Source organism: Delphinus delphis, chromosome 7 (assembly GCF_949987515.2).
Source record: "Delphinus delphis chromosome 7, mDelDel1.2, whole genome shotgun sequence".
NCBI lineage: Eukaryota > Metazoa > Chordata > Mammalia > Artiodactyla > Delphinidae > Delphinus > Delphinus delphis.
The window spans coordinates 78406919-78429001 of NC_082689.1; the positions used below are offsets into that span (position 1 = coordinate 78406919).

Sequence of the window (22083 nt, forward strand, 5' to 3'; positions counted from 1 at the left end):
CGTGTAGGGTATCCTTTCTCAGTACAGTAAGTGGGGGCCTGGCCTGACCTGGCATCATGGCTCTTCTTGGTTAACTTTCAGAGACTCTCTTTCAAGTGGGCACAGAATGCCATGGCACATGCAATACCATCCTGGGACTAGTAGCACTTTGTCCAGGGTTTTCTGTGGCTGCTGCCATCGCTTGGTACTTGGGGTAAGACTCTGTCCAGCTTCAGATGAATTAACCTCTAGTGAACTCATGAAGTAGCCACAAAGATCTCAGAGTGCAGGTATTTAAAGGTCCCAGGGATACAAGCAAAGCCTGAGAGGAGAAATCAGAATCATACTGAGCCTGCATATATTGTGAGCCTACATTGAAGTACTGATTTGGTATGTGTTACCATTTTTTGAAAGTTCTAAAATAGAATCAGTTCTTTCTCTTAACTCTCAACCTCCTTTTTCTATTAGATCCTTTTCTGTTTCAAAAACTCCTCTGTTCTTCAGGGGCCCTTTTGCCTTTGTCATAATGGGAACCTCTTAAACAGTGATAGGAGATCACAAAAGTAGAGTGTTAGCCCACTTTTAATTATCATGCCTATAACATTATTAATGATTAATCCCTCTTATTACTTCTTCTCTAGACTTTTTGTCTCTCATGCTGCTCCATGTGGGAACACATTTTCCTGTCTCAGGACCTTTGTAATTGCTGTTTCCTTTTACTGGACGCTTTTCTTCGCTTTTCCACTGGATCACTCCATCTGCTTCAGATCTTAGTTAAATATCACCTTTTCAATGACCCCTTTCCTGCCACCACATTTAAAGTTGAATCCACTTCTCTTCCGTTGCTTCCTATCTCTCTCCCGACTCAGTTTTCTCTGTTGCACTTATTACTGTCAGAAATACTATATATTTACCTATTCATCTGTTTGATACTGATATTTCCCGTTAGAATTTGTCTGTATAAGGGAAGGAATTTTGTTTTTCCCCCCACTGTTGTATTCCTAGTTTCTAGGACAGTGAATACTCAATAGATATTTGAATGAAATAATAAATGAATTATCATCACCATTTCCAAAGTTATTCTACTATTATTATTATTATTCCATAAAATTATTTTACACTTCTGAACTAAAGGCTTACTTTGCCCACAGGCACAAGAGTAAAACCAAGAGCTCAAAGACATGATCTTCTTTTATCTTTATACCAACTGTGAAGTATAGTTTCTCCTTCTAGAGATGGGGAAACTCAGGCACAAAGATATGATATGGTGTGCCAAGGTCCCACGACTAGTAATGGGCAAAGCCGGGAGGAGAAATCAGATTGTCCTAACTCTAGGGACCATACTTAAGCACTGAAGGAAGGGACACTGGAGAAGTGGGAAGGTGGGCTCCTGAGGGCCCTGGTGGGCTCCAGGGAAGCTTCCCAAGCCACATGCAGGAACCAATACGAATGAGCTTCCGTTCCATTCCATAATATTATTCATGACCAAATCCTTACTGCCAGTTCTTAATTCTGATCCCCACATAAGAAGTGCTTCTTCCACATCTTACTGCTTGTTTTGAGCTGTGTTTGACATCCAGCTAGTGTACTGGTGACCAGTGTTGGTTAAAAAGACAGTTCACAAGAACATTCCTAGTAGTGATTCTTTTGCCTCATTTCTGCATTGAATAATTAGGAGACATACTTTAGCAAAATATTTCCAGGTCCTAGATAGTTTCCCACTTTCTCTGAGAAAGGAGGTCAAAGAAAACATTCGGGCAGATCCTTGAAGTACGCTATAGCAGGACTTGGTGTGTTTTGAATTACTTAGTGGATTAAGGCCAAAGAAAGCTTTGTACTCTCAAGTTCTATTTCGAAGGAATCTGGGGAATGAGTCTTTTTTTTCTTTGAATTTTATTTTGTTTATTTTTTTATACAGCAGGTTCTTATTAGTTATCTATTTTATACATATTACTGTATATATGTCAATCCCAATCTCTCAGTTCATCCCACCACCCCCCACCAACTTCCCCCCCTTGGTGTCCATGCATTTGTACTCTACATCTGTGTCTCTATTTCTGCCCTGCAAACCGGTTCATCTGTACGATTTTTCTATGTTCCACATATATGCATTAATATACAATATTTGTTTTTCTCTTTCTGACTTACTTCACTCTGTATGACAGTCTCTAGATCCACCCACGTCTCTACAAATGACCCAATTTCGTTCCTTTTTATGGCTGAGTAATATTCCATTTTATATATGTACCACATCTTCTATATCCATTTGTCTGTCAATAGGCATTTAGTTTGCTTCCATGACCTGGCTATTGTAAATAGTGCTGCAATGAACATTGGGGTGCATGTGTCTTTTTGAACTATGGTTTTCTCTGGGTATATGCCCAGTAGTGGGATTGCTGAGTCATGTGGTAATTCTATTTTTAGTTTTTAAGTAACCTCCATACTGTTCTCCATAGTGGCTGTATCAATTTACATTCCCAGCAACAGTGCAAGAGAGTTCCCTTTCCTCCACACCCTCTCCAGCATTTGTTGTTTGTAGATTTTCTGATGATCCCCATTCTAACTGGTGTGGGGTGATACCTCATTGTAGTTTTGATTTGCATTTCTCTAATAATTAGTGATGTTGAGCAACTTTTCATGTGCTTCTCGGCCATCTGTATGTCTTCTTGGGAGAAGTGTCTATTTAGGTCTTCTGCCCATTTTTGGATTGGGTTGTTTATATTTTTAATATTGATCTGCATGAGCTGTTTATATATTTTGGAGATTAATCCTTTGTCCGTTGATTCGTTTGCAAATATTTTCTCTCATTCTGAGGGTTGTCTTTTCGTCATGTTTGTAGTTTCCTTTGCTTTGCAAAAGCTTTTAAGTTTCATTAGGTCCCATTTGTTTATTTTTGTTTTTATTTCCATTACTCTAGGAGGTGGGTCAAAAAAGATCTTGCTGTGATTTATGTCAAAGAGTGTTCTTCCTATGTTTTCCCCTAGGAGTTTTATAGTGTCTGGTCTTATATTAAGGTCTTTAATCCATTTTGAGTTTATTTTTGTGTATGGTGTTAGGGAGTGTTCTAATTTCATTCTTTTACATGTAGCTGGCCAGTTTTCCCAGCACCACTTATTGAAGAGGCTGTCTTTCTCCATTGTATACCCTTGCCTCCTTTGTCATAGATTAAGTGACCATAGGTGCATGGGTTTATCTCTGGGCTTTCTATCCTGTTCCATTGATCTATATTTCTGTTTTTGTACCAGTACCATACTGTCTTGATTACTGTAGCTTTGTGGTATAGTCTGAAGTCAGGGAGTCTGATTCCTCCAGCTCTGTTTTTTTCCCTCAAGATTGCTTTGGCTATTTGGGGTCTTTTGTGTTTCCATACAAATTTTTAGATTGTTTGTTCTAGTTCTGTAAAAAATGCCATAGGTAATTTGATAGAGATTGCATTGAATCCATAGATTGCTTTGGGTAGTATAGTCATTTTCACAATATTGATTCTTCCAATCCAAGAGCCTGGTATATCTCTCTATCTGTTTGTGTCATCTTTGATTTCTTTCATTAGTGTCTCACCGTTTTCTGAGTACAGGTCTTTTACCTCCTTAGGTAGGTTTATTCCTAGGTATTTTATTCTTTTTGGTGCAATGGTGAATGGGATTGTTTCCTTAATTTCTCTTTCTGATCTTTCATTCGTGTATAGGAATGCAAGAGATTTCTGTGTATTAATTTTGTATCCTGCAACTTTACCAGATGCATTGATTAGCTCTAGTAGTTTTATGGTGGCATCTTTAGGATTCTCTATGTATAGTATCATGTCATCTGCAAACAGTGAAACTTTTACTTCTTCTTTTCCAATTTGTATTCCTTTTATTTCTTTTTCTTCTCTGATTGCCGTGGCTAGGACTTCCAAAACTATGTTGAATAGTAGTGGTGAGAGTGGACATCCTTGTCTTGTTCCTGATCTTAGAGGAAATGCTTTCAGTTTTTCACCATTGAGAATGATGTTTGCTGTGGGTTTGTCATACATGGCCTTTATTATGTTGAGGTAGGTTCCTTCTATGCCTACTTTCTGGAGAGTTTATATCATAAATGGTGTTGAATTTTGTCAAAAGCTTTTTCTGCATCTACTGAGATGATCATATAGTTTTTTTCTTCAATTTGTTAATATGGTGTATCACATTGATTTGCATATATTGAAGAATCCTTGTATCCTGGGGATATATCCCACTTGATCATGGTGTATGATCCTTTTAATGTGTTGATGGATTCTGTTTGCTAGTATTTTGTTGAGGATTTTTGCATCTATGTTCATCAGTGATATTGGTCTGTAATTTACTTTTTTTGAGACACCTTTGTCTGGTTTTGGTATCAGGGTGATGGTGGTCTCATAGAATGAGTTTGGGAGTGTTCATTCCTCTGCAGTTTTTTGAAAGAGTTTGAGAAGGGTGGGTGTTAGCTGTTCTCTAAATGTTTGATAGAATTCACCTGTGAAGCCATCTGGTCCTGGACTTTTGTTTGTTGGAAGATTTTTAATCACAGTTTCAATTTCATTACTTGTGATTGGTCTGTTCATATTTTCTATTTCTTCCCAGTTCAGTCTTGGAAGGTTATACCTTTCCAAGAATTTGTCCATTTCTTCCAGGTTGTCCATTTTATTGGCATAGAGTTGCTTGCAGTAGTCCCTTAGGATGCTTTGTGTTTCTGTGGTGTCCATTGTAACTTCTCCTTTTTCATTTCTAATTTTATTGATTTGAGTCCTCTCCCTCTTTTTCTTGATGACTTAGGCTAAAGGGTTATCAATTTTGTTTATCTTCTCAAAGAACCAGCTTTTAGTTTTATTGATCTTTGCTATTGTTTTCTTTGTATCTATTTCATTTATTTCTGCTCTGATCTTTATGATTTCTTTCCTTCTACTAACTTTGGGTTTTGTTTGTTCTTCTTTCTCTAGTTCCTTTAGGTGTAAGGTTAGATTGGTTTTTTTGAGACTTTTCTTGTTTCTTGAGGTAGGCCTGTATTGCTATAAACTTCCCTCTTAGGACTGCTTTTCCTGCATCCGATAGGTTTTGGAACATCATGTTTTAGTTGTAATTTGTCTCTAGGTATTTTTTGATTTCCTCTTTGATTTCTTCAGTGATCTCTTGGTTATTTAGTAACATTTTGTTTAGCCTCCATGTGTTTTGTGTTTTTTACGTTTTTTTCTGTAATTTATTTCTAATCTCATAGCGTTGTGGTTGAAAAAGATGGTTGATATGATTTCAATTTTTTTTAATTTACCAAGGCTTGATTTGTGACCCAAGAGGTGATCTATACTGGAGAATGTTCTGTGTGCACTTGAGAAGAAAGTGTAATCTGCTGTTTTTGGATGGAATGTCCTATAAATATCAAGTAAATCTATCTGGTCTATTGTGTCATTTAAAGCTTGTGTTTCCTTAGTAATAATCTGTTTAGATGATCTGTCCATTGTTGTAAGTGAGGTGTTAAAGTCCCCACTATTACTGTGTTACTGTTAATTTCCTCTTTTATAGCTATTAGCAGTTGCCTTATGTATTGAGGTGTTCCTATCTTGGGTGCATATATATTTATAATTGTTATATCTTCTTCTTGGATTGATCCCTTGATCATTATGTAGTGTCCTTCCTTGTCTCTTGTAACATTCTTTATTTTAAAGTCTATTTTATCTGATACGAGTATTGCTACTCCAGCTTTCTTTTGATTTCCATTTGCATGGAATATGTTTTTCCATTCCCTCACTTTCAGTCTGTGTGTGTCCGTAGGTCTGAAGTGGGTCTCTTGTAGATGGCATCTATACGGGTCTTGTTTTTGTATCCATTCAGTGAGCCTGTGTCTTTTGGTTGGAGCATTTAATCCGTTCACGTTTAAGGCAATTATTGATATGTATGTTGCTATTACCATTTTCTTAATTGTTATGGGTTTGGTTTTGTCGGTCCTTTTCTTCTCTTGTGTTTCCCACTTAGAGACGTTCCTTTAGCATTTGTTGTAGAGCTGGTTTGGTGATGCTGAATTCTCTTAGCTTTTGCTTGTCTGTAAAGTTTTTGATTTCTCCATCGAATCTGAATGAGATCCTTGCCGGGTAGAGTAATCTTAGTTGTAGGTTCTTCCCTTTCATAACTTTAAATATATTGTGCCACTCCCTTTTGGCTTGTAGAGTTTCTGCTGAGCAATCAGCTGTTAACCTTGTTGGAGTTCCCTTGTATGTTATTTGTCGTTTTTCCCTTGTTCCTTTCAATAATTTTTCTTTGTCTTTAATTTTTGTCAGTTTGATTACCATGTGTCTTGGTGTGCTTCTCCTTGGGTTTATCCTGCCTGGCACTGTGTGCTTCCTGTACTTGGGTGGCTATTTCCTTTCCCATGTTAGGGAAGTTTTTGACTATAATCTCTTCAAATATTTTCTTGGGTCTTTTCTCTCTCTTTTCTGCTTCTGGGACCCCTATGATGTGAATTTTGTTGCGTTTAATGTTGTCCCAGAGGTCTCTTTGGCTGTCTTCATTTTTTTTCATTCTTTTTTCTTTATTCTGTTCCACAGCAGTGAATTCCAATATTCTGTCTTCCAGGTCAGTTATCTGTTCTTCTGCCTCAGTTATTCTGCTATTGATTCCTTCTAGTGTATTTTTCATTTCAGTTATTGTATTGTTCATTTCTGTTTGTTTGTTCTTTAATTCTTCTAGGTGGCTGTTCTTTAATTCTTCTAGGTCTTTGTTAAACATTTCTTGCATCTTCTCAATCTTTACCTCCATTCTTTTTCCGAGGTCCTGGATCATCTTCACTATCATTATTCTGAATTCTTTTTCTGGAAGGTTGCCTATCTCCACTCCATTTAGTTGTTTTTCTGGGGTTTTATCTTGTTCCTTCATCTGGTACATAGTCCTCTGCCCTTTCATTTTGTCTGTCTTTCTGTGAATGTGGTTTTTGTTCCATAGGCTGCATAATTGTTCTTCTTGCTTCTGCTGTCTGCCCTCTGGTGGATGAGGCTATCTAAGAGGCTTGTGCAAGCTTCCTGATGGGAGGGACTGGTGGTGGGTAGAGCTGGCTGTTGCTCGGGTGGGCAGATCTCAGTTAAACTTTAATCTGCTTGACTGATGATGGGTGGGGCTGGGTTCCCTCCTGTTGGTTGTTTGGCCTGAGGCAACCCAACACTGGAGCCTACTGGGCTCTTTGGTGAGGCTAATGGCAGACTCTGGGAGGGCTCACACCAAGGAGTACTTCCCAGAACTTCTGCTGCCAGTGTGCTTGTCCCCACGGTGAGCCACAGCCACCCCCCTCTGCTGGAGACCCTCCAACACTAGCAGGTAGATCTGGTTCAGTCTCCTATGGGGTCACTGCTCCTTCCCCTGGGTCCTGATGTGCACACTACTTTGTGTGTGTCCTCCAAGAGTGGAGTCTCTGTTTCCCCCAGTCCTGTCGAAGTCCTGCAGTCAAATCCTGCTAACCTTCAAAGTCTGATTCTCTAGGAATTCCTCCTCCTGTTGCCGGACCCCCAGGTTGGGAAGCCTGACGTGGGGCTCAGAACCTTCACTCCAGTGGGTGGACTTCTGTGGTATAAGTGTTCTCCAGTTTGTGAGTCACCCATCCAGCAGTTATGGGATTTGATTTTATTGTGATTGCGCCCCTCCTACCATCTCATTGTGGCTTCTCCTTTGTCTTTGGATGTGGGGTATCTTTTTTGGTGAGTTCCAGTGTCTCCCTGTTGATGATTGTTCAGCAGTTACTTGTGATTCCAGTGCTGTTGCAACAGGGAGTGAGCGCACATCCTTCTACTCTGCCATCTTTGGGGAATGAGTCTTAAGTTCCTTTTCTGTATCTTAGGAAATCCAGTGGAAATTCTTCTTCAAGTCTTGGAGAAATGGTATCAGGGACATTTCGAGCAACCCCCACATCAACAGGTGAGGGTTTCAGTTAGACCTTTTTTTAATGGAATGTATTCCTTTCTTAATATTTGAAAGTACATGCAAGTATTTTTACTAATTTGGAAGCAATTTAAAGACTTGACTTAAAGATTTTTCTACTTAACTTTTCATTGCTCATTTGCTTTCTATGGTCATTTGATTTGATTTAAAGGGTATTTGTGGTACTAGAAATTCAGATCATGCTAATATAATTTTGTAAAATCTTATTTGCCCTCTATTTTATAAATCATTCAGAAGCAAGTTCATTATTCCACCCAGAAACCCAGCAGACTTTAAGATGGTGAGGGCCAACCAATTAAAAAGTTTTTACAAAGTTGTAAAGTCTGAAGAAAATGCTCTATTTAAGTCTCCATGTAAAACTTTAGGGTGTGTTGGTACAGCCTGGGCTGTGGAGGTGGAGAGGGTTGAAGCAGAGAATGAGGTTGAGCCCAGATGACCTCACTTCTGTTTGGACAGCAGATAACTGAGCCCTGGAATTAATGGTAATGAAGAGACAGTGGTGGCCCAATCAGGAGTTGTGTATTTAGAAACTGTGGAGGTATTCAAGCAGGAATTTTTCTTCCACCACGTTCCCTGACTCCTATAGGCTCATTTCATTCCGCCCAGAATTGATGCTGCATTAAGTCATCCAGGATTACCAATTCAGAATGACAGATCCAAGGTCTATCCTGGTCTATCCTAACTGCAGGAAACTGGATTGATTCTGGAACAGATCTGAGTATGTGGGTCCTTGTTCATGTGAATCCTGATTTCCATGGCTCTGAGCCAAACTCTGGGTCTCTGGGTTGTCCGCAAATGGACTGCACCTGATTGGGTGGCCACAAAGCCACTTTAATCAGATATTGAGTATATTCTGCCTCATCCCCATTTGTTGGACATTTAGGTCATTGCAGCTTTTCACTATTACAAACAAGAAAGAACAGGAATAACTGATTATAAACTTACTTGACATTAAGAGCAACATAGTAGGAAAAATGTGTCAATATTCTGGAAAGTGAGCAGAAAGACTTAAGAACACAAAAAGAACCGCAAAATTTTTTGATAATTCACCAAAATTACAAATCCAAAAATAACTAGTGAGTGAGGTAATGATCATTACTATCCAAATTGTTATTCTAAGTTTCTTTTTATCAAATTTGATTTGTCCAAGTTGCTGTCAGCCACACTGCATGGTGTGTCCAGCACAGGAACAACCCATGGCCTGTGAGTGGCCCAGCCAATGTTATTATGAAATCCACCCTCCCCACCCCACGTGAAATCAGGATATAAGCCCATTCTAACGGAGAGGAAGTTGTCTGTTTTTGCATTTGTCTTCAAAATTGGCCCGACCAGTATGAAATAGTAGAGTGGTGCTTTGCAGAGTGGGTGAATTGGAAAATGACGAAAATGACAGGGACAAATTGGTACATTCTTCCTTCTTTTAAAAGCATGTGCTAACAATGACAGAGATTGCATATTTTGATATGGCTCTCATTGTTGTCTTTTAGCAAAACAGAAGCAAAAAGTGGTAAGTTGTGTTTCCTTTTTAAATCTGCTGTGAAGGTTTCTATCCATACATGCCTGCAATGCTCCATTTCAGTGACCCAAATGGCTATAAAATAAGGGAGGAGTCTCCTTGGTGGGACCTGTGGTCATCATTTCTCATTTGACCTGAGGATTGTGAATGTTGTGGCTGTGGAGGAGGTGTGCTGACCCTCCCCTTGTCACGCGTGTCCAATCATCTTTTTCAGACGGAGCACATCCCTCCCTACGATGTTGTGCCATCCATGCGTCCGGTGGTGTTAGTGGGGCCGTCACTGAAGGGTTATGAGGTACAAATACCAGTCTGTTACGCTTCAGTTCTTGATCAAGAACCTAGGTGACAGCCATTTGGAGCTTGCTTCTCAGGGTCTGCCTTCACACGGGTCCTAACAGAAGCCAGCCCTCAGCTCGTGAAGGCAGGAGGTGCAGCGTGGGGCTTACGTGGCCCTTCACTCTTTCTTCCCTCCCTGGCCCACTTCTTGCCTTTCATGTATTACAGTGTTCAGAAATAGCTCCCTCAAAATATTTATAATGGGAAGTTCTTGTCAAAAATTTGCTCTGCATTCAATTCAAAGAAAAGGATTTTTTCTGTCTCAACTGTTCCCGTTGCTATTAGAAATAATAGAGTATGAACAGCACAAGGGAACATACAGGCAATATGCCAGCAAACCTCACCTCAGAGCACCAACAGATCTCACCTTGCTGCGTGCTCAAGACAATGGCATATTCCACCAAACATTTCTCTGCTTCTTTACTTTAAAGACCATATTAAAGAAAAAAAAACACTCCACTAAAAGTATTAGTGAACTCCTTCAGAGATTAATTAAACAAAACCATGCAAAAAGGAAAAGAGTAAAGACTTAGATCACTGCATTTCAGATGTTGCCATTTTGGCTTTATGCCAGCATGGATAAGAATAAGTGGGTAGGACATTAAAATCTGAAGGTGGGCAACCTCCAAGGCACCCTTCCCACTGAGTTAGCATAGTGGCTGGCACACAGTAGGCATTCAGTACACATTTGTTGAGTGAATTAATGAGTCTCTTTGAGGCAGATTTAAGAATCCCATCTCCTTCTCCCCCACCCTCCCTTTTCCCCTTCTCCTTCCTCTCCTCCTCTCTCCCCTTCTCAATGGGGAACATCAGAAAAAGAGCAGGAGAGCGGGGTACAGAAATCCAGCCCTAGGCGTGGAGAATTTCCACCGACTTGCACAGACTAGCAGGAGGCAGAGCCCCAGGCTGGCCTGAGGAGCTCTAGCTGCTCCTCACTGAAGGCAGGCACCACTCAGGTGCGCCAAGGATAGGCTGCACCTGCGCACAGAGCTAGCCTATCGTGGACTCTCGGTGGCAGTTCCACCCCCTAAAAGGAGATGAGGGTTTGCCTTGGATCTAGTGAACACTGCTGGTTCATGCCTCAACACCCTGAAGGAGAACCAAGGGGGGAAGTTGAGTAAGTGCAGCTGGTTAAGTATGACAGACTCTGTCCACGGTCACCTGCCCTGTCCCACCTCCACCAGACAAGTGGCTGTGATCAGATCTTGGCTCCATCAGAATGCCTTCCCTTTCAGCTCTCTCACTTTTGACTTCTCTCTCTCTCTCTGCGTGTGTTTGCCTCATTCTTTTTTTTTTTCACCTCTGCAAAGGTCACAGACATGATGCAGAAAGCCCTCTTTGATTTCCTGAAGCACAGGTTTGATGGGAGGTGAGGCATACAGATGCTTTTGTATTCTTTATTTTCCTTTAACCAAACATGAATGATAAATTGATTTGTGGATCTATGTTTCTGGTGATTGCAGATGTTCTCTAATTAAAAGTTAACTCAATGTTCAGGGGAGAATACAATGAAAGTGTTCTGAAAATATGAAGTTATGACGTATAGCATTGAATCCCTTAAAGAAAAAGGACCTTGAGAAGGAAAATTATCCATTTGTTTTATTTATATGTATGTGTTAGTCTTTATTTTCTCACTTGTTAGTGAACTCATACCAAGCTTATGTTTATAAAAAATAATGAAAATATAGAATATTTCTGACAAATATGGTGCCTCACTGGTCAAGATGGGTAGTATCATTTGGGAATTGTACGTGTGCATGCATGTATGCGTGTGTATCATATGAAGGTATAAAGTACTGAATTTCCTTAAAAGAAGAGCACAAGAAATGTTTTCATCATAAGTTTCCAAAAATGACTATTTTGTAGGGAATAGTACTTCTTTGGATGTTCAGTTCTGGGTTTGTTTTATTAGAAATTTCATTGCTATTTTATGGGTTTCTTTTGTATGTATCCTATCCCCCTATGACCCATTATCAACAGGGCTCAGTCTTTAACCATCAGAAAATTTTATCATTTAAGTTTTATGAAAAATATCTGGAAAGAGTTTCTGTATTTTGCAGAGAAACGGTAAAAAGTCCATACTGACTCAATACTAAGTACCAAGCTCTTTCACAATTCAGAATGCACTCCATGTAAAAATAATACGTGCAAATACCTGAAGACTTATTAGAAATGAAGAAAACTTAGTGTGTACTAAGTATGGTTAAATGCATCCAGCTTACCAAATATTTAAGTATTTGAAGACATTTTTTAAATATCCACAAATAGATTTTTTTAAATATAGTATTTTAAGAAAAAAGCAAACATGATAATGCTTTAAGTACAAATTGTATACATTTGTCAAAAGAAAAACCTTCTGGATAATTGTGTTTGAAATATTTGTTAGTTTCTGGGACTATATACAAAGAAAATAAACTGAGATTTTAGTTCCAATCATTGAGATTTTAGTTCAAGAAAGCAGAATGCTTCAGTGCCATTATATGAATTGCTAAGTATCTTAGTACAGGCCAGGCTGCCTTAATAAGTAGAGCCCAAAATGTGTAATGAATCAAACACAATGGAAGCTTAGTGTTGCTCATTTAATAGTCTGAGGCAGGTGTTCCTCAGCTGGGAAGGTGGGTAGTGTGGAGGAGGGAAGGACTGGGCAAAATGTTTGTCCTGCCTGTCATTTGGGACCCTTGACCTGGGGTTGGTCTCTCCAATTAGCTGTAGAGAGAGGAGCAAGCTGGCCTGGAAGTGACTTCACATCATTCTCACATTTCATTGGCTAGAACTTAGTCATGTGGCCACACCTAATTGCAAAGGAGGCTGGGAATTGCAGTCTAGCTGTGTGCCCAAGAGGAAGAGTAAATGGCTTTTGCTGAACAAATAATAGTCTGCCACATTTATCTAGTGGACACAAAGGGCTTAATAAGAAAGTCATGGATGTATCCTATTCTCTGTTTTTTTGTTTCTGTTTTTTTTTTTTAAACAAATAGGCAGAGAATGAAGTAATTTCAGAGAAAACAAGTGAAAAGCACTGAATACTAGACTCTTGGAGTTGGAAGGAAATGTAAAAGTCCTTTTAGGCTAATCTCTTATGTCCCCAAACCACAAGTAGATGGATAACCTTCTTCTGTTGGACAACTTTTGACTACTGGGAAATTACTTCTTAAAAAAGCATTACAAAGAAACAGCTGAACTCTGACTCGTTAAGTTAATAATATTGGTGTTGGTCCTTGCCTCTGATGACAGACGCCATCACCCTTACCCTCATGCAGCTCTCCCTGGGTTGGCCGCAGCTGACATGCCTGGCTCAGTCAATCACACTTCCTTCAGCTGTGCTTAGAGTCACATGGTTCTAACCTGCAGTGCCTTTATTAAAGGAAGTTCTGAGAAGTGCCTCATCCTGTGGCCCCATAATAGCCCTTGAGCTGAACAAATGCCATCCTATACGCAATCAGCTTCTGTTAGATTGTTTTGGTCCCCACTTAACATCCCTGTAAGCAGCAGTATAATTAAAGGTTTGAAAGGTAGGACCTATGGAAAAGAAGAAAGGAATTATTATAATTTAGCAAAGAGAAAGTGAATGACTTAATTACTGCCTTCAAGAATGAAGAATCTGAGGTTCTTCCTCAATCTTCAGACCCAAAAAGAGGAAATGCATTTAATTGTAAGAGCAGAGATTTACCAGCTAGAGTTACCTGATTCACCAAGCACTTGTACACACTATTGAAGTTGGTTTTAGTAGAAATAGAAATAAAATTTCAATGCCAAGTGTTCCATGGGATCTGATGGCACAGCAGAGGGTCTGGAGATATGAGGAAGAATACAGCAGCAGCAAAAGTAATAGCTGGAGAAAGAGACTCAGCCCTAGAGAGATCTGATGTATGGCAGAGTTGGAGAAAGCTAGATATTAAAAGTGGGAGTAGGAGAGTGGATTTGCTTTCAAATTAGAAGAGGCCAGTGTAGCAGAAAAATGATAATGAATTCGTTGGTTGAGTATATATAGAGAGACTTTGGTAAGGAAGAAGAAATGTGCAATGTGGATACACAATGACTCTGACATGTCTGCTGTGTGGGGAATATCCTTACATTCTGAGCCATGACAATCTGCTGTGTTATGTTTTACCAATTAATAAAAGGAGAGAAAACAACAAATAGTCTTTAATTGAAACCAGCCAAGAGAACAATTACACAGTGGGCTTTTGCACAGCAATACATAAACAATATGTTCTAGTGGAAACCTACACAGTGTTTTGTTGGCTATGAATGCAGTAGGTCAGACAAAATAGGATAAAGTCTTTTCTTTTTCAGAAAGAGCCTAAAAAGCAAAAAAAAAAAAAAACAACAACAAAAAAAAACACGGCTAAAAGGCTTGCTTCTTCAATACCGTTTTTCAGATCTTGGCTAAAAAATAATTCAACAACTTGGATTAAAATCCAACATTGACTATTACAGAATCATATGCTTATTTTTTTTATGATACCTTAGAAATTATTTGAATCAGTTTAAAGCTACTTACTTATTTTACAATTTTATTGTTATTGTAGGGCCTAACTACAATCTATGTAAGAAAAATGGAAAGCACAATACTAAATACTTCCTGAGGGAACCCCTGTACATGTGGATCTCCACACATAGTGACAATTCCTATGCACAGATCATAAACTAAGTGAGCCTAACGGGCTGCTACAGTGGCACCAGCCTGGCAGGGACACAGTGGATGCACAATGGCATGGAGCTTTTCTCTCTTCATTTAACACCACAAACATTCAACGGGGATCATCCTTTCAGATGAGGTTTGTTCAGCTTGTTGAATCTACCATTCATAGGCTGAACAGCAAGCAGTCAAACCAATTGCAATTTGTTGACCTATGCTAATCATTTCAAATCCCAACAAAGTTGTAACTTTAGGCTTTTTTGACAACTGGATCAGATCAGCTCTATGGCAGTTATAGGACACTTTGTAACTGACACGATTATGGCCCCAAATCATAAATGAACATACAAATAGGATCTGAAGCTATTAGCCAAGGAATGCTTAAAAAAAAAAAAGGTTTGAGAAATAATTTGAAGAAAGGAGGCTAAGAATATAATTTAGGGAGACTCAAAGAAGTAGTATTTATTTATAAAAGGAAATGGCAACAGCTGATGCTATCACAAAGCAGCCAAGACATGGAAGATTTGCAGTCAACAAATGGGAAAGAACAATACAGTGCCTTCTGTTTCATAACCAATATCATCCTCTTATTATCTCCTCCTCCTACTGTCTATTCAAATGCAGACTCATCAGTGGACACTCAAGCACTAGAGATAATTAATTGAAAACTTTAATGCCAAATATGATTTTTCAAATTAGCAGATTTTGATTGCAACATGTCTGACCTTATTCTCCCATCCTCAAAGTATATATAAATTTCACAGACTCCAAGAATGGGAGAGTTCATGGTAGACTGCTACTTTTTTTTTTTTTTTTTTTTTTTTGCGGTACACGGGCCTCTCACTGCTGTGGCCTCTCCTGTTGCGGAGCACAGGCTCCGGACGCGCAGGCTCAGCGGCCATGGCTCACGGGCCCAGCCGCTCCGCGGCATGTGGGATCTTCCCGGACCGGGGCACGAACCCGTGTCCCCTGCATCGGCAGGCGGACTCTCAACCACTGCTCCACCAGGGAAGCCCGACTGCTAACTTTTGAGGATAGAATATAAAGAAACTGTCTCCTTCAAGTCTCAAATCTCCAACAGCTACCTTGTATACATTATATATGTGCCTATCAACATAGGACACTATGAATAATTATTTAAGAAAGCACTTTTATATATTACCTGGTTTGCTCCTAATGACAATCCTGTGAGATAATTCAACAAAGCCACTATCACCACTTTATTGATTATGATATTGATGCTCAAAAGATGGCATGACTTGACCATGGTCACACAACCAGCCAAGAGGAAGACCCAGGAAGAGTACCGAGGTCTACATATGCCTTCCATTCCTGTTCTCCTGACAGTTTGCTGTCTGATCTTTGGAATGTTTTCCCTTTGTAAAGGAAGTCTAAGCGTTTTAATAAAAACTAATATACTAACAGGGTTGCATATTAGATGTGGCAAGGATAGAGTTTAAAAGGATCTTTAGCTGTTCCATTATCAACATGGAAATACTAATTATTGTTGAATGTGCGTCTCACCTAAGAGTAATGTCTTTCCATAGAAAAATCACAGAAAACTAATACTCATAGCACATGATGGACTGCGGAAATAATGAATTCCAAACCAGAAATAAGCAACAATTAGGGTTCAGTTTTACTAGATTTAGAGATATATATACAGTCTGCTGGGGAACTGCACTTCTGTTTGTCTTTTATCTCCGGGCTAGTAATTACTGACACTACATCACAAAAAAGTTTCCAAGGGAACTTTTTAGAGATGTATATCAAATAAGATACATAGAAGTACTGAAAGAAACTAGAGGATATGAGTATAGCAAGAAAAGAAATAGAAAGGGTATAACTTTAAGTAAAAAAAAAAAGTAAATAGACTAGCATTTAATGATGAATGTAATTACATTGCTGGGGAGCCTTTTAAAAAACAAAAAAAGTTTGGATTTGGTGTCTGAGTTTGATAATAGTAAGCATCTTTGCATGGAAAATAAAAACTCCTGCTTTGTCTTATTAGAGGGTTTCTGGAGCTGTGTCTGTCTTCTCCTGAGCTGTTTCATAATGTGTATTTTTATTAAGAAATAACCTATATTAACAAATTAGCTGCTATTTTATTGACCAAGAAAAGAAGAAAAAGAACCTTTTATTGTCCACACCTTTTCCTGGTTTGGGAATACATGAAGCAGGTTTTTTTTTTTTCCATTTTTGTGTATGTGTGTTATTGTTTTGTTTTTTTGGTAAAACTTTGGATGTGTCTGAAAATGGCTTGGTAAAAGTGTGTTAAAACCCAGAAAAAAATAAGAGTGCACATCTGTTGATGATCCTTTCAAGTTTTAAGAACCAAGAGTCCCTATTTGGCTAGTACAGAGCTAGCAAATTTGATTTTCACTGAAGCAGAGTAGACTCTTTGGGCCCTCTAAAAATCATTATTCTAGAAGGTTGAATTCTGTCCCTAAACCAACCCACTTGTCTCCAGTCATATATTTGAATTGCTCTGGAAATTAACTGTATGTTTCTAACCAGCAACCCCATTCTTAAAACTACAAACAAAAAAACCAGAAACTCAGAAATAAGCAAATCCTCTTCTGTAGGTACAAGGAGCTATGACCGCAAAGACTACCTATGAGATTTTATGCCTCAAGGGCAGCAGCCAACTGAGTAATGGAGACTCAGATGTGGGCTTCACTGACTTTAACCTGATTTAGATCTTGACCATCTCTCAGCATGTGGCCAAGATCTGCACTTGATGATGTGGCTGGTATCAGGAGATTCAGCGTTGCTGGAGAAGAAAACTGAAACTGTAAGAGAATTATGAGTCAGGTGTCTAAGTACTGGCCTGGTGCTTGGGGACCTGTACTTTAGACCTTCTTAGACTCTAAATAACCATGTGTAACTTCCTCTCTGTGTCTCACTTTTCTTCTTGATAAAATGAAGAAGTGGGACTTCCCTGCTGGTGCAGTGGTTAAGAATCCGCCTGCCAATTCAGGGGACACGGGTTCGAACCCTGGTCCGGGAAGATCCCACATGTCATGGAGCAACTAAGCCTGTGCGCCACAACTACTGAGCCTGTGCTTTAGAGCCCGCGAGACGCAACTACTGAAGCCCGCACACCTAGAGCCCGTGCTCCACAACAAGAGAAGCCACCGCAATGAGAAGCCTGTGCACCACAACAAAGAGTAGCCCCTGCTCGCCACAACTAGAGAAAGCCCACGTGCAGCAACAAAGACCCAACACAGCCAAACATAAATTAATTAATTTTAAAAAATGAAGAAGTTGTACAGACCAGTGTTTTCCAATATCTTTTAGCAGTTGAACAAGTTCTTACAATGAAATCATAGATAAGCCCTCTGTGTAGAAAACGTAAATGCAGGGGTGTTTGCCTGGCATTGAGGGTCAGAAAGCTGGGGCCCTCCTGGCCTACTCAACCCCCATTTAACATTCTCAGTAGCCCAAGATGTATTTCACAAAATTCTTGATTTCTTCAGAAGACAATTTGAAGATGCCTCGAATAATTTATTAGAGCCTAAAAAATTCTAAGAAGTTAAAAAATTTTAAACTTCCTGACCATCTATAGCTTATATATACAACAATGCAAACAAGGAGTACTTTGCTTTAAAAGAGCATCAGAACTTTTGCACAGCCTGTTGCTTTAAAGAAATCATTTCCAACCATTTATGAAAAGGACTATTTTAAACTCTCCCCAAGGATTCAGGTCCCTGAAGTCAGGTGAAGAGTCTCCTGAGAGTGCTGACAGTGTTGTCCCCAAATAGGTGTGAGATGACATATGGCTCAATAATTGTTGCTAACTCTACCCTCTTCCCTGCTCCACCAGCTAGAGGCGTTTGAAAGTGGGGGAGAGTAAGTGCAGTGAGTACAAAAGGGGAGGGGCGGGACTCTTCTTGTCTCCTTCCTGGAACTCTGCCAAGTTTTGGAGATAAGAATGAAGAAGGGCCCATGATGGCAGTAGCTGGCTTAGAGAGGCATTCTTTGCATTCTGCAGGGAGATCATAATCTGAAGTTGTGCAATCCCAGCTTAAAATAAAGAATTTTAAAATTATAAATTCCAGAGCTTCTCATCATATACAGATAGACCCCTGTCTCCATTCATTTGCAGTGTCTCGGTTTTATTCTTGTCTTGCATGACTGCAAGATACTTTCTAACTTATGGAAATCCTGGAACAATCCTTATATTGCCTTCAGCAATAGTGTCTTATTGCTGCCCACAATATGCATTCAAAGCAATATGCAAATATGCTGAAGAATCCTTGTGCCTGCCGAAGAGAAATCATATTTTTCATATTCTTAGAAATGAAACATTCCTTTGGGCCTGTGGCGAAATGCTTCATGTACCATGAGTTAACTGTTGAGCATCAGGAATGCAACACAGCTGATTGTCTTTGATGATTGGAATGAAGAGGATTTCCCCCTTTGACCAGCAGCATTGATGCACCTGGGCAGAGCATTTGCCGTTCCTGAAAGTCTTGTTCAAGAGCAAATCAACTGTGAATTGTGGGGAAATTGTATTGCTGCTTCCTAGAAAGAGCATGGTTTATTCGTATGTTTTGATTCCCTCCTGGTATGGTGTGTATTATAAGGAGAATTCGGCAAGGCAGACAATAGTGGAGGAAGAGCTGCATTTTTCCTGGAGTCTTTTTTTGTTAAATAGCCAAAACCTTCCTCCATTCTGCTCTGCCTGTATTTTAATGCTAGCGAAATCCTATTTAAAAATACTTGTGGCCAATGTTTATTATACTGTGGTTGCAGTATAGTATGTGAGGCGGTTATTAAGTACTGTGGTTATAAATCTCTTGGAGAGCCCCACGACATTTTTACTGGCTTGTTCTGTTCTGTGTTCCTATTCATAGGATATCAATAACAAGAGTGACAGCTGACATTTCTCTTGCTAAGAGGTCTGTCCTAAATAATCCCAGCAAGAGAGCAATAATTGAACGCTCAAACACTCGGTCCAGCTTAGGTAAGATGTTCAAATGTGGTACTGCGCTCTCAGACCGGGGTGACACATGTTGCATTTGTGAATGTCTTTCCAATTTGCCCATTTTCCCCATTCTGAAGGGGGAAGCGCTGATTAACTGACAAGAAGGCTAGCCATGGAAAAGCAGGGAGCAGAGTCCTGCAGTAGCCTGAGACTCCTCTTTCTCAGCTCCAGTCACTTAGCTAATTAGTAGTCTGGTAGGAAGAATCCTCAACAGGTTGTCCTCCTCTGTTACTGCCTCAACACGCAAAACCACTCATCCCTGCTTTGCCTGAGCTTCTCAATGAGGCTAATGATATCTGTCATACCCAAGTCACAGCTGACATGAAAGGAAATGAGATGTCCACCTTTCCCAGATCCTTAGAAGGAAGCTAGATAATGATGTTCTCAGTGTGGTTTCTGCTGCCAGCTGGTGCCCAGAGTAGTCACATCCCTAAGTGGAAGTAGCAACCACCATTAATACCGTTCAGGGAGTTTAAACATGTCTTTCCTGGTGAACCGATCAGAAAGCATCCTGAAATTCACCACGATGGAAAAGAAAAAGCACTATATGTGATTAGTTCCGTCAAGCCATGCAGGAGCAAGGCTGTGGAGGATGGATTCACCAACCACAGAAGTGGGTCCAGGCCGCAGGAGAATCATATCACTCATCTCAAAAGCCTGTTTGTGGTTTCTATGGTGGCCCAGAGTGGTGTAGTCCACTTATAACTCTCTTTTGCATTCACATTCTGAGGGCAACTTGTTTACTGCCCTATTCCTCATGGACAGAGTAGGAAAGACAGGGTTTTTCTATGCCACTACATTTTTTTTTTTAAAACTACTTAAATGAGCTCTGTAGGTGATAGAAAACTTTTTCTAAAATTAGGGTTTCTAAGATAGATTGCATGCCCAAATATCCCATCAAGTGTCCATTGAAGGCTATGCCAAGAATTGTGCAGGTGGAAAGAGACGAGTGTCATCTCTATTCCTGGCCTGGGATTGGCACATGGTAATTGCTCAATAAATGTTTGTTGGATGGCTGCTTTTTGAAAGAATGCTGAACCTACCAAATGGGACAATTGTCAGCGTTTGTGAGAGCAGGATCCCAGACATCGGTGGTTCCTTCTTTAGTTCTGTATTTAGAGCCTTCCACAGACAGAGTGAAACACTCTTAAAGGCACAGTATTTTGACCTTCGGGGTGTTGATGGCAGAGTTGATGATGATAAATCAGATTAGGTAACTGACTAAAGTAGTATATCATGGGTGACAAGGATACCAAATTAGATTGAAGGTTTCTCAAATAAGCATGTGTTCTCTGTTCTCCTGTCTTCCACCCTCCTTTCCACTCCTCACAGTGCCTTTGACTCTTAACCATTCCTTCCTCTGATGTATAATGAGAGGCTAAAGGACACTTAAAAACATAAGCTAGGTTGCCTGACTTTTTCAGCCATCTTGCACCAGCCTAGAGTGTGATGGGCATTCTGTAAGGTCATTCCATATCACCTATGTAGTCACCTGTTGTCAGAGTCAGTGGAGTGGGTGCAGTGGGGTTGGTGTAAATATTGAGGAAGAAACAAGGTAGATATCAGTTCACTGGTTTTCCTTTTTACTCTGTAAAGTCATAACTCCCACAACCATTGGAGATAATTTAATGGCAGCCTATTATAATAACCACTATTTGAGCCACTTATGCCCATTTGTCTGCTTGTTAATGCACATGTGTAGATTGTTTCATCAAATGTTTATTGAACACTTGTTACTGCCATGCATTGTACCAGACTTAGGAAGTACAGACATAAATAAGGCAAAGTATCTTAGCCACAGGCAAACAGAAAAAAGGGAGTGATGGTTAAAATACTGTGTGATAATGGAATTATGAGCTAAGTACTAAAAGTGTAAAGAAAGAAGGGTAGGGAGTAAGAGGCGTCTGAGAAGACTTCACAGAAGTTCTTTTTGAGCTGGTTCTTAGGGCAGTCAAGAATGTACAAAGACATTGACATATAAACACTGTGTGGTTGAGACACAAGTTGTTTTGTGCAGAGCATATTTAGAAAAAGGAAGTAGGGGGCATGATTTGAGAGCAACAGAAGAGACTGAAAAAATAGATCGAGGCCAGTATGTTAAGGCTTTAGTACGCCTTGCTAAAGAGACCCCAAAATAGATTCCACAAAATGTTGATTTTAAAGGATACTAATAGTATGTTTTCCGCAGTCAAATAAATTTGAAACTTATGGATTAAATAGCTGTCAGATTTCTTCACTGCAACACTTCTTAGAGGCATTAAGATAAAGAGGGTAATGTACATTTGAAATTGCAAGAGAAACTATTATAGCATGTGATATCTCCCTTGCAAAAAAAACCCTTCTTTGCGTAGTCTATCTCATGAGATTAGTGATCCAGGGTACTGCCTTTGGAAAACGTTGCTTTGGGCCACAGGGAGCCATTGAAGTAGTTTAAGCCTTTGGATATAAGAGAAAGGGCACAGGTAACAGAGATGCTGGGGAGAGGTGGGTCCAGACCAGTTGTGGTCAAGTTATAGAAGTGTTCACTGAGGTCCCTCCAGGTTCATGGTCCATGACTTCTCAGAGTTCATTTGTCTGGAATAAGATCATGATAAAGCTTTGATTGGAATCAGCCTGGGTAGTCAAGATTGTTGTGTTTGGTTAAAGTTTTTCTTTAAAAGAACTGAGCTGTGTAGGTAAATATGTCTTTCTCACACGTATAATTTATTCA

At 39.7% G+C, this 22083-nt stretch overlaps 1 protein-coding gene across 3 annotated transcripts in view; it reads left to right on the forward strand.

Moving 5' to 3' along the window:
• CACNB4 (calcium voltage-gated channel auxiliary subunit beta 4) overlaps positions 1 to 22083 on the forward strand; it is a 266741-nt gene that overhangs the window by 223143 nt on the left and 21515 nt on the right. For 2 of the 3 annotated variants that reach the window (XM_060016805.1, XM_060016806.1), the window contains exons 6-10: positions 7789 to 7865; positions 9377 to 9396; positions 9620 to 9700; positions 11052 to 11110; positions 19243 to 19352. In XM_060016805.1, coding sequence (XP_059872788.1) covers positions 7789 to 7865; positions 9377 to 9396; positions 9620 to 9700; positions 11052 to 11110; positions 19243 to 19352 — 347 coding nt within the window. The remainder of the gene's footprint in view (positions 1 to 7788; positions 7866 to 9376; positions 9397 to 9619; positions 9701 to 11051; positions 11111 to 19242; positions 19353 to 22083) is intronic. The other variant, XM_069540867.1, reaches the window with a different exon arrangement.